The sequence below is a fragment of the Phoca vitulina genome, unplaced genomic scaffold (assembly GCF_004348235.1).
Source record: "Phoca vitulina isolate PV1807 unplaced genomic scaffold, GSC_HSeal_1.0 scaffold39, whole genome shotgun sequence".
NCBI classification, from domain to species: domain Eukaryota; kingdom Metazoa; phylum Chordata; class Mammalia; order Carnivora; family Phocidae; genus Phoca; species Phoca vitulina.
In genome coordinates this window covers 11638920-11654149 of record NW_022589742.1, presented here as the reverse complement: position 1 = coordinate 11654149, position 15230 = coordinate 11638920, and the positions used below count along the sequence as shown (strand labels likewise).

General features: G+C 43.8%; 1 protein-coding gene across 1 annotated transcript in view; it reads left to right on the top strand.

The window, feature by feature from the left end:
• The first annotated feature begins 984 nt into the window (after positions 1 to 984).
• HPRT1 (hypoxanthine phosphoribosyltransferase 1) overlaps positions 985 to 15230 on the top strand; it is a 37171-nt gene continuing 22925 nt past the window's right edge. The window contains exon 1 of the mRNA XM_032428328.1: positions 985 to 1181. Within this exon, the coding sequence (XP_032284219.1) occupies positions 1155 to 1181 (27 nt within the window). The 5' untranslated portion in view covers positions 985 to 1154. The remainder of the gene's footprint in view (positions 1182 to 15230) is intronic.

Below are 15230 nucleotides of genomic sequence, written 5' to 3'. Positions count from 1 at the left end.
ATACGCACTAAAATGATAACTGCTACTATTTCTTGAACACCTACTAGGAGGCTGTAAGTAGTATGCTGGGTGCTTTACATAAATGATTTTTACAATTCTCATAATAACCCTTCACAGCAAGAATTATTCTCATTTTTTTGATGAAGGCTCACAATGACTTGCCCAGTGTCACAAATCGCTTACTATCACATATCCCTCAGTGGCCCTAACAGAGGACACCTACTATGTGCTGGGCACTGTGGTGGGGGCTGGAGCTGTAGAAACGTCTGGAATGGAACAACTGTTACTTGCTTACCTGACGTATGTGAGTAGGGGAAGATCCCTCGCCCAGTTCCATACAGGGATTTGTGGAGGCAAAAATAAAGATCAGTAACAGCAAGTTCCCATTTACTGATTATGCAATGTCCTAGGTACATATACGTATGCACACACAGATACCATGTCTAATCCTCACAACGATCCTGTTAATATCCTCACTTTACTGAGACGAAAAGAGAGGCTCAGTGAGTCTGATTCGCACAAGGTCACACGGCAGTTAGGTGTCCCCCGCCGGAGCTGCACCCTGACCTGCTGACTCTGGGGCTCTAGGTCTGAACTCGCACACCCAGTTAAAAGTTTTTTTTTTGGTAGAACTGGGCCACCGGTCGGGAAAACGGAATCCGCAATGCGGTCCAAGGTCTTGGGAAGGGGACGCCGGGCGAGAGAAGCACGTGGTGACTGCAAGCGGAAGAGCCGGCGCCCAGTTTAGGGCCACTAGGAAGAAGCGAGGCGGCGGCAGGTTTGGGAATTCGGGAGCCCTCCGGCTGGGAGACGCAGGAAAAGCGGGACACAGGCTGCGCCCGAGGAGTCCCCGCTTCTTCCGGAGGAAAATTCCCCCCTCGCGAGCGTGGAAACCCGCCGGCGCCGGTGGAGGCGCCCGGGCGGTCGGGGGCGGGGCGGAGCCGAGCGGAGCCGGGGGCGGGACGGAGCCGGGGGCGGGGCGGGGCGGGGCCTGTTCTGCCTCAGCGCCCGCGGCGGCCTAGAGCGCGAGAGCGAGCAGATCGCTCGGCTTTCCCGCGTGTCGCCACCTTCTGCGGAACCCCCGCCTCCTCTGCTGCGCCGCCGGCTTCCTCCTCTTCAGGCTGCAGTCAGCCCGCGCGCACGCCGGCTCCGTAATGGCGACCCGCAGCCCCAGCGTCGTGGTGAGCAGCTTGGCCCGCCGGGCCGTGGTGGCGGCGGCGGCGGCCGCGGCGGTGGCGGGCGGCCCCTGGGGCGCGCGGCCCGCAGTGAGGTCGCCGGCCGGGGTGGCCCGGGGAAGCCCGGAGGGGCGGGGGGGGGGCGGAGGCGGCCGCCGTGTCCCGGCTCGGGCTTTACGTCACGCGGGGCGGCGTGGGGGACGGATGGCGAGGTGCGGGGTGGGTGCGCCTGGCCGGCCCTGGCAACGAGGGCGGCGTGTGGGAGGAGAGGGTGGAAATGGCGTTTTGGTTGACTAGTGCCGCTGGGGAGCGTGCTGCGGGGAGGGGCCGCGCGGGCCGGTTCGGGAATGATCTGGCGCGCCGCGGGTTTGGGCTGTTTATTGGGGGGGGGGGGCTTTCTCCGGAGAGGCCCTTCTCTAAACTGGGGGTACGCTGCCCAGGTCCTCCGGGTTGCGGTGTAGAGGGCCCGGGCACGGGAACGACCGCATGGGAGGGCACGCGGGGACTGGCATTTGTACCTAGTTCCGCAAATACATAGTGACTGTGCGAATGCGCAGTGCCCGATTGAATCCTCACAGCAGCCTTGGTAGCGGTAACCATGCCTTCCTCTTCACACACGAGCAATAGTGAGACGATATTAGGTAGTTTTCCCACGGCCCGGAGGTAACCAGGTCTCGAATTCAGATATGCCTTAACCTGGATCCTAAGCTCGTTGATCCTGCAGGGACAAAAAATGCGAATCTGGTCCTTACCTCCAAGGACATTCATACCACCGTCAGCCTCTCGTATCCTGTCTCCAACCTCATTGGTTCGTTTTGTTTCTCGAACAAGCTAAGCTGCATTCCCCTCCCACCTTTTGGATCACGCTTGCTAAAATGGCCAACGCCCCTCCCGAACAGTTACATGCCTTAGTGTGCAGCATCATCGTCGTTATTTTCACATTTACCCGATTACCTGTTGATTGTCTCTCCCACTAAACCGTAAACTTTATGAAGGTCAGGGATCACCACCGTAACCCCAGCACATAGGACAGTGCCTGGCATGTAAGGAATTATCAATAATGGTTTGTTGAACTAATAAATAATTAGCCACTTGAGCCCTAAAAAGGGAAGGATTCTGTTGATATTAGGCACTGTGGCTTAAGGTAAAGACCAGTGTTCTTAATGGAGTCTGGCCTGGAATCCTGCTTGTTTGGGCTGTTTGCTAGCTGTGTGGCCTTGGGTAACTTACTTCACCTTTCTGGTCCTTAATGTACTGAGGTGCTACTGAAAAGATTGTAAGACTGTCTACAGTCTGACTAAACAACTTTTCCATGGCCCTTGACTGGGAATAATAACATAATAGCTATCATGGCGTTTACCTATATAGTCCTATTTAGTCCTCAGGACAACCCTGTAACAATAGCATGATTATTTTTTAAAAGATTGACTCATTTATTTAAGAGAGAGTGGGGAGCAGAGAGAGAGAATCCTCAAGCGGACTCCCTGCTGAGCTCAGAGTCTGAGGTGGAGCTCCATGCGAGGACCCCGAGATCAATTAGCATGATTATTACCATTTTACAGAGCAGGAATCTTTGAAGCCCCTGAGAGGTTAAATTCATACCCACATGACGCAGTTACTAAGAGGAACTCAAACCTAGGTCTCTCTCCAGAGCCCATACCCTTAAAATGGTACACTAATAGTAGGTACTTAAAAAAGGGTGGGGGATGTTGTTTTTATTCAGTTGCTGAGGAAGTTAAGATACTTTTAGCTATGATGCCCCGCCCCAGCACGCAGTGAATTATTATTGCTAGAACTGGCTGTTAGTTTTGTTTGAACATTAAGATCTTCATTGTGTTTGCAAATTCCTGTTCCTTTTTTAATTTCCTTCCCAAAAATGGTCTGCATGTTAATAATAACAAACACTCACTTAGTGCTTACTATGTGCTGGTTTCTTTTCTAAGAAAAAGACAAAAGGAGCAACCAGATCAGCCCAGGAGAGGGATCTTGGAGTTTTCCTTTAGTTTTCTTGTAGTTCATCAGGTAGTAACTGGGCCATGTCATGTGAGGAGAGGTTACAGATGCACTAGTGTAGCCTTCTTTCTTTCTGTAATTTTATCCTGTGTGGATTCAGTAAGATTCATATGCTGTAGGAGTGTCAGCCACCTTTGTTAATATCAATAGTGAGACTCCATTGTTACTTTGCCACCAAATTACTAACATTTAGAATAATTTGCTACTAATAAGAATTCATACACACTTTAAATTGCTGTGGAACTACTCTCTTTAACAGTGTGCTTCTCATAATTGATAGGTATATATTTTTTTGTCCAGAATGAACATGGCTATTATTCCACTGTGCACACTAATAAAAGGAAAGATCATAGCGTAGGATAAGTTCATGTACTTGGACAGATAGTAGTTATGGGCCAACTTACCTAGGAGCAGCTAATAATTTACCCCTGGGTTGAATAGTCAAGAAAGCTGATTTTAGGGGTGTCTGGGTGGCTCAGTCATTTGAGCGTCCAACTCTTGATTCCTGCTCAGGTCATGATCTCAGGGTCCTTGGATCGAGCCCCACATCGGGCTCCGCACTCAGTGGGGAGTCTGGGGATTCTCTCTCCCTCTTCCCTCCCCTAAAATAAATTTTAAAAATCTTTAAGAAAAAAAAAGAATGCTGATTTTAATTCTTATAATCTTTAGATTCTTCTAAACCTTTTATTTTTTTTAAGATTTTAATTATTTATTTGACAGAGAGAGAGCATAAGCAGAGGGGAGCACAGAGGGAAAGGGAGAAGCAGACTTCCCGCTGAGCAGGGAGCCCGACGAGGGGCTCGATCCCAGGACCCTGTGATCATGACCTGAGCCGAAGGCAGACGCTTAACGACTGAGCCACCCAGGCGCCCCTCTTCTAAAACTTTTAATTCTTTAACCCCTGGAAGGGAGGGCAAGCAACTTATATATGTAATTTATTTGTAAGAGTGATATAAAATTGGAAGATGGACATATTGCTAGCTTAAATTAAATTATTTTTACATTAAGAATTATGTGCATCAGTGATTCATAATTTCAGTTTTATGATACCCTGGGTTATCACAAATTATCCCAAGGGGATGGCATATTCTCTGCTTTGGTGTTTTTTAAGAATTTTAATTTTTTTTTTTCGAGTTTTTTAAGAATTCTAAAGTATCTGAATATAAAAGGTAGAAATATGCTACCCAGCAATTTCTGCCCATTCTAGAAGCTTGGAATTGTTGTTGGCTACTAGGAATAAAATAAAATGTATTTTATCTATTACTGTACATGTTTTAATTCACATTTTAAGCTCATTTTAAGACTCACTTCCATTCGGTCTTGTCTGGAACCATGAACATCGCTATATTTTGACCACAAAGAGACTTAAGCAGTCCTAGTCACAAATGATGAATTGATGTTGCTAGTGTTATCTTAGGTTGAGTTAATTTCCTTGCCTGCTGTAATTTTAGATAATATATTTTTGTAATTAGAAATTTTATGTGTAAACCACAAAAATTTTCACTATGAAAACTATTATAGACGTGACACACATAATCATTAAGAATTTGTGATGCCAGTTTTACTGGGAAGTAAAATTATTTTGGTAATCTGTGATAGCAAAAGTATTGACTATGATTCTAGACAAATGGTAGATGCTAATGTTACATATTCCAATAATCTTACATATTGATGAAAGTACTGGTGTAGAGTTTACCGTTAACAAGTATATTACAGATAGGCTAGAATTTGAGAGCTGTGTTCTAAAGCTCTGAGGGGAGAGCTGTTAGTAACCTATTCTTTGGTTTCCAGTTCAGCCAGAAATGGCCATAGTGGGAACGGTGGATCTGGAGAGAAACCATTTTCATTTGTTTACCGCTTCCTGTGCTCACTTCTGGCAGCACATGTACCAACATTGTTTACCACTTCGTGCCCCTCCAAAGCGCTCCCCAAATATTTTTGGCTTGGGCTCTCCGCAAAGCCATCTAGAACCTTCTTTGTGATCTTCTTTAGCCATGTTATGTCAAGTTCTTGTTGACATCATAGCTACTCCCACCCAAATTCATATGTTGAAGCCCTAACTGCCAGTGTGTGGTATTTGGTGATGGGGCGCTTGGGAGGTAATTAGGAGTAGATGAGGTCATGAGGTTGGGGCCCTGGTCTTTTAGGAAAAGACACCAAAGAGCTCCCTCCCCCACGCTCTACTGTGCGCATGGCTAGGAGAAAGCAGCTGCCTACAAGCCAAGAGGAGAGGCCTCAGGATGAAACCTACTTTGCTGGCATCTTGATCTTGGACTTCCCGGCCTCCAGAACTGTAAGAAATAAATTCCTGCTGTTTAAGCCACCCAGGCCGTGGTATTTTGTCATGGCATCTGCAGCAGACTAATACAGTTGTTTCAGAAGGTGTCGGTGACAGCCACGTGCTTAGACATGCAACACCAAGTCAGCAGTAATAAAACAGATGTGATTTCCATTCATCCAGAAATGTTACATATTTTTCATAATCAATTACTGCCTGGTTGATATAGAAGGCTGTGCTAATTCAGTATCAGAGACATGCCAGTCTACTTTACTCAGTTTACAACCTAGGCAACAGAATATAATGATGAAGCTTGATATTGCTTTCGGGGGAGTCATTGGTGCTGGGTTCCAGGTTTGCCTTTAGTGCGTATATAACTGCTTTTGATAATCGCAGATTTGAGGGCTTGTCAAATTAGATTCAGGTACAAGTGACAAGCTTTGTTGTGCTGTATAGTTGGGGGTGTGTGTGTATGTCTTCTAGATTGTAAGCTCTTTGAGGGCTCTAAATGTAAAATCATCTTTGTAGCCCCCTACAAAATTTATTGCACTGTGCCTTAATCAAAGTGGATGCTAAGTGCATTTTTATGTAATTTAATATATTGCAATCCGTTCCTATCAAAGCAGCCACTGGATTGTTAAGTAATCCGTATCAGATGAGGTTAATAGCAGATATTAACCAATATCAGATGGGATACATAAGGGCTAATAAGATTAAAGGCCACCAGGTATATTTCTGTCTAGCTCTTGTGGAGATTGAGGTTATTGGACCTGTTCAATGTGAAGCTTTGGTGTTTGGGGTGATTAAAAAAAAAGTCCCTGTTCATTGAATTGTATCTTATTTTATTTCTTATCAGTGATCCAGGTGCAAGTGAGGCTTCTGAGAGTTTGAGTGCTCTCCTAAACTCCCACCATACTTCACGTATTTCTTTTTCATAGCACCTTACCCCACCGTCTTATGGTTATTCATGTACATGTCATGTCTTCTATACGGTAAACTCTTTGAGGGAAGCCAAGTCAGATTTATCTAATCCTCTAGTATGTACATCATAGTAGATTCTCAATAAATATTTGAATATTAGTAATAAGAATGCAGGTTCTGGATAAGGTCATCACCATTTTAAAATTAGTATTCTAATATTTGGTCATTTTATATGGATTTAAAAGACTTGAACTTTTCATTAAATGTAAAATTGGGAAAAGTGATGTTGGTGCCTTGTCATCGTTTAAATAAATTGCTCTGTATTTAACTTTATATTTGAAATATCTATAAGTAGACATAATAGCGTAACAAACCCTTATATACCCATTCCCCATTTTTGACAGCAAACTACCTATGGCCAATCATATATTTCTTAAATTATGACCCCCATAAATATACCCCATTTATTTATAGTGAATTATAACAAAGTTGTGAATTCATGCCTAAAGTACCTCAAGCACTGCAAGGGTTTTTTTTTTGTGTGTGTGTGTGTGTGAGTAAAGTGATAGAAGTTATTAAGTGAGGATACAGAAAAAGCTCTCAAGAGTGAGAGGGGTCCCGACAGGGTTGCTGACAAGGGCCTTTAGGGTTAGTATAGAAAGCTAACCAGGGAACTTAAATCCTTTTAACATCTCTATTGATAACACCTTCAATGGCTTTCTTCCTTTTTAGGAGCTGGTGGTTCTTTGTTGGTCAGATGTGATTATCACAAAGACACCCACCCGACCCACCCCACACACGCCTAGGGCAGGGTGGTCCGATTTGTCCCCTTCTCTCTGGTTTCCTCACACCTTCACATTTTTGGGATTTCTGTGAGCCTGAGCACTTAGCCCCCTACCTGTCTCTCCCTACCGAGCCCAGCCTGTCCCTTCCTCATTCCTCCCCCTGGAATAGTAACCCTAACTGCCCTTAGGGAATGGGACAATGACCACTCTGGCTGCTTCCTGCTGAAATGGGGCGGCGGGCTGTGTGGCAGTTAGAGTCTATCCAGAGGTTGGTCCAGGGGCTTGTGGTATGGCCCCAGGGGGTCCTGATGGGCAGCAAATGGTACATTGATCAGCAGATGCAAAAGGATGAACGTGAAAGCGGAACCCTCCTACACTGTGGGTGGGAATGCAAGCTGGTGCAGCCACTCTGGAAAACAGGATGGAGGGTCCTCGAAAAGTTAAAAATAGAGCTACCCTATGACCCAGCAGTTGTACTACTAGGTATTTATCCAAAGGATACAAACAGTGATTCGAAGGGGCACCTGCACCCCAATGTTTATAGCAGCAATGTCTACAATAGCCAAACTAGGGAAAGAGCCCAGATGTCCATCAACAATGAATGGATAAAGAAGATGTGGTGTATACATACAATGGAATATTACGCAGCCATCAAAAAATGAAATCCTGCCATTTGCAACAATGTGGATGGAACTAGAGGGTATTATACTAAGCAGAATAAGTCAATTGGTGAAAGACAATTATCATATGATCTCACTGATATGTGGAATTTAAGAAACAAGGCAGAGGATCATAGGGGAAGAGAGGAAAAAAATGAAAAAAGACGAAACCAGAGAGGGAGACAAACCATGAGACTCTTAAATCTCAGGAAACAAACTGAGGGTTGCCGGAGGGGACGGGGATGGGAGAGATGGGGTGGCTGGGTGATGGACAGTGGGGAGGGTATGTGTTGTGGTGAGCACTGTGTGTTGTGTAAGACTGATGAATCACAGACCTGTACCCCTGAAACAAATAATACGTTACATGTTAATAATAAAAAAGAACTATAAAGGAAAATTTCAGTAAAGCTTCATTTGACAAGCAAAAAAAAGTATTAGGCCCAAAATTATGATCACATCCCTTAGATAAGATCCCCAATTAACAATTTTGTCAAATAGATCAGTGAATATCTTGATCTTATTTAATTGGTCACAAATGCCCCCTATTAATTGGGACACCTTCAAGCAATGCAAGTTTTTTTAAGAGTTTCTTTTTGCCTTTTGGGAAGAGTTATATTAACATGTTTTTTTTTTTTTTATGCTTGAAAGAAATCAACCCTTTTTATTTTTTTTTTTTTAAGATTTTATTTATTTATTTGACAGAGAGAGACACAGCAAGAGAGGGAACACAAGCAGGGGGAGCGAGAGAGGGAGAAGCAGGCTTCCCGCCTAGCAGGGAGCCTGATGTGGGGCTTGATCCCAGGACCCTGGGATCATGACCTGAGCCGAAGGCAGATGCTTAATGAGTGAGCCACCCAGGTGCCCCTATTTATTATTTTTTTTTAAGATTTTATTTATTTATTTGTCAGAGAGCACAAGCAGGGGGAGCAGCTAGCTGTGGGAGAAGCAGATTCCCTGCTGAGCAAGGAGCCCAATGTGGGACTCCGATCCCAGGACCCTGGGATCATGACCTGAGCTGAAGGCATATGCTTAACTGACTGAGCCACCCAGGCATCCCACATCAACCCTTTTTAAAAATTTTGTTAAGTTTTTAAATTTTAATTCTAGTATAGGGGCACCTGGGTGGCTCAGTCGGTTAAATGTCTGCCTTTGGCTGGGGTCATGCATGTTCCCAGAGTCCTGGGATCGAGCCCCACATCGGGCTCCCTGATGAGCAGGGAGCCTGCTTTTCCCTCTGCCCCTCCCCCTGCTCATGCTCTCTCACTGGCTCTCTGTCTCTCAAATAAATAAAAATATTTTTTAAAAATTTTAATTCCAGTAAACATACAGTGTTATATGAGTTTCAGGTGTACAATATAGTGATTTAACAATTCTATACATGACTTCAGTGCTCATTACTTTAAGTGTACTCTTAATCCCCATCACCTGTTTCACCCATGCTCCCTCCCACCCACCTCCCCTCTGGTAACCATTACTTTGTTCTCTATAGTAAACAGTCTGTTTCTTGGTTTGTCTGTCTCTCTTCCCTTTGTTTTCTTAAATTCCACATATGAGTGAAATCATATGATATTTGTCTTTCTCTGACTTATTTTATTTAGCATATACTACTCTCTGGCTCCACCCATATTGTTGCACATGGCAAGATTTCATTTTTTTTTTTTTATGGCTGAATAATATTCCATTGTGTGTGTATATACACACACACAACACACACACATCTTTATCTGTTCATCAGTCTATGGACACTTGGGCTGCTTCCATAATTTGGCTATTGTAAATAATGCCATAAATATAGGGGTGCATATATTCCTTTGAATTAGTGTTTTTGTATTCTTTGGGTAAATACCCAATAGTGTGATTGCTAGATCATAGGTTAGTTCTATTTTTAACTTTTTAGGAACTTCCTACTGTCTTCCACACAGGCCACACCAGCTTGCATTCCCACCCACAGTGCAAGAGGGTTCTCCTTCCTCCACATCCTCGCCAACACCTGGTGTTTCTTGTGTTTTTGAGTTTAGCCATTCTGACAGGTGTGAGGTGATATCTCATTGTAATTTTGACTTGCATTTCCCTGATGATGAGTGATGTTGAGCATCTTTTCATGTGTCTTTTGGCCATCTGTATGTATTCTTTGGAGAAATGTCTGTTCATGTCTTCTGCCCATTTTTTAATTGGATTATTTGGTTTTTGGGTGCTGAGTTTGATAAGTTCTTCATATATTTTGGATACTGTCCTTTATCGGATATGTCATTTGCCAATATTTTCTCCCATTCAGTAGGTTGTCTTTGCTGAGCAGAAGCTTTTTATTTTGATGTAGTCCCAATAGTTTATTTTTGCTTTTCCTTCCCTTGCCTCGGGAGAAATATCTAGAAAAATGTTGCTATGGCTGATGTTAATTATTGCCTGTGCTCTCTTCTGGGATTTTATGGTTTCGGGTCTCACATTTAGGTCTTTAATCCATTTTGACTTTATTTTTGTGAATGGTGTAGGAAAGTGGTCCAGTTTCATTCTTTTGCATGTTGCTGTCCAGTTTTCCCAACACCATTTGTTGAAGAGACTGTCTCTTTCCATTGGATATTCTTTCCTGCTTTGTTGAAGATTAATTGACCATATAATTGTGGGTTTGTTTCTGGGCTTTCTATCCTGTTCTGTTGATCTATTTGTCTCTTTTTGTGCCAGTACCATACTGTTTTGATTACTACAACTTCATAGTATAACTTGAAATCTGGAATTGTGATACCTCCAGCTTTTTCTTTTTCTTTTCTTTTTTGAGAGAGAGAGAGAGAGAGAGAGAGAGAGAACGAGAACGGGGGAGGGGCAGAGAGAGAGTAGGCTCCACACCCAGCACTGAGCCCCTTATGGGGCTCGATCTCACAACCCTGAGATTGTGACCTGAGCCGAAGTCAAGAGGTGGAAGCTTAATTGACTGAGCCACCCAGGTGCCCCTGTTTTTCTTTTTCAAGATTGTTTTGGCTCTTCAGGGTCTTTAGTGGTTCTATACAGATTCTGGGATTATTTGTTCTAGTTCTGTGAAAAATGCTGTTGGTATTTCAATAGGGATTGCATTAAATCTATAGGTTGCTTTGGGTACTTTTGGACATTTTAACAATAGTGTTCTTCCAGTCGATGAGCACGGACTGTCTTTCCATTTGTATTGTCTTCAGTTTCTTTCATCAGTGTTTTATTGTTTTCAGAGTATAGACCTTTTCACCTCCTTGGTTATGTTTATTCCTAGGTATTTTATTATTTTTGGTGCACTTGTAAATGGGATTTCTTTCTTAATTTCTCTTCTGTTGTTTGATTATTAGTGTATAAAAATGCAGCGGATTTCTGTACATTGATTTTGTATCCTGCAACCGTACTAAAGGTAAGGGCAGTTCTAGTTGTTTGGTGGAGTCTTTCGGGTTTTCTATATATAGTATCATGTCCTCTGCAGATAGTGACAGTTTCACTTCTTCCTTACCAGTTAGGATCCTTTTATTCCTTTTTCTTGTCTGGTTGCTGTGGCTAAGACTTCCAGTGGTGAGAATGGACATCCTCATCTTGTTCATTTATCTTAGGGGGAAAAATTCTCAGTATTTCACCATTGAATGTGATGTTAGCTGTGGGTTTTTCATATATGGCCTTTATTATGTTGATGTATGTTTCCTCTAAACCTATTTTGTTGAGGAATTTTATCATGAATGGGTGTTGTATTTTGTCAGATGCTTTTTCTGCATCTGTTGAAATTATCATATGGTTTTTATCCTTTCTCTTACTGGTGTGATCTGTTACACTGATTGATTTGCAAATATTGAACCACCCTTGCATCCCAGGAATAAATCTCACTTGATCATGGTGAATGATTTTTTAAATGTATTGTTGGATTGGTTTGCTAATATTTTGTTGAGGATTTTTGTATCTATGTTCATCAGAGATACTGGCCCATAGTTCTCTTTTTATGTAGTATCTTTGTCTGGTTTGGTATCAGGGTGATGCCAGCCTCATAGAATGAATTTGGGTTTTCCTTCCTCTTCTATTTTTTTGGAATAGTTTGAGAAAAATAGGTATTAACTCTTCTTTAAATGTTTGGTAGAATTCACCTGTGAAGGCATCTGGGCCTAGACTTTTGTTTGTTGGGAGTGTCAACACCCCCTTTTTTAATTAACATAAAATGTATTATTTCTTTCAGGGGTACAGGTCTGTGATTCATCAGTCTTACACAATTCACAGCGCTCACCATACCACATACCCTCCCCAGTGTCCATCACCCAGCCACCCCATCCGTCCCACCCTGCTCCACTCCAGCAACCCTCAGTTTGTTTCCTGAGATTAAGAGTCTCTTAAGGTTTGTCCCCCCTCTTTTTTTTTTAAGTAGACTTCATGCTGGGTGGGGCTTGAACTCATGACCCTGAGATCAAGAGGGGCTTGAACTCACGACCTGAGCTGAGGTCAAGAGTCGGACACTTAGGAGTGCCTAGTGGCTCAGTCAGTTAAGCGGCTGCCTTCAGCTCAGGTCATGATCCCAGGGTCCTGGGATCGAGCCCTGCATCAGGCTCCCTGCTCAGCGGGGAGCCTGCTTCTCCCTCTGCCTGCTGCTTCCCCCTGCTTGTGCTCTCTCTCTCTCTTTCTCTTTCTCTCTGTCAAATAAATAAATAAAATCTTTAAAAAAATAAACAGTTTAAAAAAAGAGTTGGACATAACCTTCTGAGTCACCCAGGTGCCCCACAAGTCAGACCTTTGACATTAAATATGATATATAAATCTAATAGTATTGATTGAAAATAAGAACTTTTGAATTAGAGATTAATTTTGTGTTTTGACAGAGATAGAATTCCTCTTTTGTTGTACATCCCAGCTGTTCTGTGTATAGCAGACTGCACGTCTGGGATGAACTCTGGGCAGAAGTCACGTTGGCTTTGATTGAGACAAAGCAGACTCTTGAAGTCCTTAGGCTGCGTGCAAACCCTGTAGCCAGGCCCTGAGCCACTTTCGCAGAAGCTGTAGTCTGAGTGGTACATAATTTTGAAGGGTCCTGAGTGGGTCCTGGTTTATGCTTGTGCAGAAGCAGTGAGTAACTGAGAAGAGGTGTTGAGTAAGCTTCAGGGAAGCCATTTTGGTGCTCTGGATCTTTTTAGTGTTAAAGCACTGTGAAATGGTACATTTTCATTCTTGTCCGGTAATAGCAGATATCTTCTGATGAGCCAGACTTGAATGCTGATCCTCTTATCCTACAGGATCTAGCCAGGTCTGTCTTTTCCCAAAACTTGAACTAAATTTCAGTTTATAAAATTCATAGGGGCGCCTGGGTGTCTCAGTCGTTAGGCGTCTGCCTTCAGCTCAGGTCATGATCCCAGGGTCCTGGGATGGAGCCCCACATCGGGCTCCCTGCTCAGCTGGAAGCCTGCTTCCCCCTCTCCCACTCCCTCTGCTTGTGTTCCTTCTCTTGCTGTGTCTCTCTCTGACAAGTAAATAAAATCTTAAAATAAAATAAAATTTATAACAGGAATACTTGCTTGTTAGAGAGTATTCTTGAAAAACTCTTGTAGGTGGGCGCCTGGGTGGCTCAGTCGTTAAGCGTCTGCCTTCGGCTCAGGTCATGATCCCAGGGATCTGGGATCGAGCCCCGCGTGGGGCTCCCTGCTCAGCGGGAAGCCTGCTTCTCCCTTTCCCACTCTCCCTGCTTGTGTTCCCTCTCTGGCTGTCTCTATCAAATAAATAAATAAAATCTTTAAAAAAAAAAAAAAAAAGAAAAACTCTTGTAGGTGACACAGATGTCCCGTTTCCATTCTTTTTGTAGAGAATGTGTTCTGAAATATGCATGCTGTGAATGTTTAGCAGACAGGTTAGCACTTCATATTAGAGGATCCGGCATAATCTTTTTGCCCCCCCCAAAATAGAATTTTTCTTGCTGCGTATGAAAGTAATACATGTTTGTTGAAAAACAAATCAGCAATGACTTCCAGCCACCCTCAGACCGGCTGCCAAGTGAGTGCTTCTGCCCTACGCAGCCGCAGGGCTGTGCGCCTCCCTGAGGCACAGTCAGCTGCCCGGCCTGGTGCACAGGTGGAGGCCCCGTGCACAGGTGGAGGCCCGGTGCACAGGTGGAGGCCCCGTGCACAGGTGGAGGCCAGGTGCACAGGTGGAGGCCCCGTGCACAGGTGGAGGCCCCGTGCACAGGTGGAGGCTGCCTGAAGGGACCGGCAGCTGGACCAGACGACACCTACAGTTCCACCCACACCTGGAGAACTCAAAACAGCTTTGGGGCCTGAAAAAGTGTGAACCTCAGATTTGTCAGAATATAATTAGGAATTCTGTGAAGGATATTATAAATCTTAAATAAGTACTTTTAAAATTTATTGAAAGCCAAGCCACCTGTCCTTAAGCACCTAACACAATGCCAACTGAAAGGGGCTCAGTAGATAGTAGCTGAAGCATCAAGATGTAGTTATGGTTTGACCAATATTTCTTGAAAACTGCCAAAACACTCCTGTCATCAGCTTCTTGAATGTGGTTTGGAAGATATTTAGTCTTGAATATCATGTGAGGTGGAGTATTAAAATTCTGGTTTATTTCTTTGAATGAATTTTAATTTATTGATAAGTGGGAATTATAAATCAACTATGATAAAAAAAAAGTGAAATTGATAATGAAAAAAAGGCCAAGTCAATATTAAAGTGCGCAGTGTGCATGGGGCGCCTGGGTGGCTCAGTCGGTTAAGCGTCTGCCTTTGGCTCGGGTCATGATCCCAGGGTCCTGGGATGGAGCCCCGAGTAGAGTCGGGCTCCCTGCTCAGTGGGGAGTCTGCTTCTCCCTCTACCCCTCCCCTGCTTGTGCTCTCTCACTCTCTCTCTTTCTCAAATAAATAAATAAAATCTTAATAAAGTGTACAGTGCAGCAAGTATCCCCCTATAGTTGACCACTGATGGGTATGTTCTCCTCCATACCCACCCTTTCTTCCTTCACTTGTTCCTTTCCTCCTTCTCCTTCTTTCCCCCTTCCCCTCCTCACTTCTTTCATTATTTTGTTGTATTACAATTTTTGTTTGTAGATTTTGTTTTAATACATCTTTAAAAATTTCCCCATACTTTTAATATGCATGTAAAAAACACGCATAATACCACAGATAATTTATTTTTCTTCCCCCCCCCCTTTTTTTTTAGAGAGTGTGTGAGCAGGGGAGGGGCAGAGGGAAAGGGAGAGGGAATCCTTTTTTTTTAAGATTTTATTCATTTATTTGAGAGAGAGCACAAGCAAGGGGGTGGGGAGAGGGAGAAGCAGGCTCCCTGCTGAGCAGGGAGCCCGATGTGGGACTCGATCCTAGGACCCTGGGATCATGACCTGAGCCGAAGGCAGATGCTTAACCGACTGAGCCACCCGGGTGCCCCCACAAATAATTTCTAAGGAAGACTACTGAATT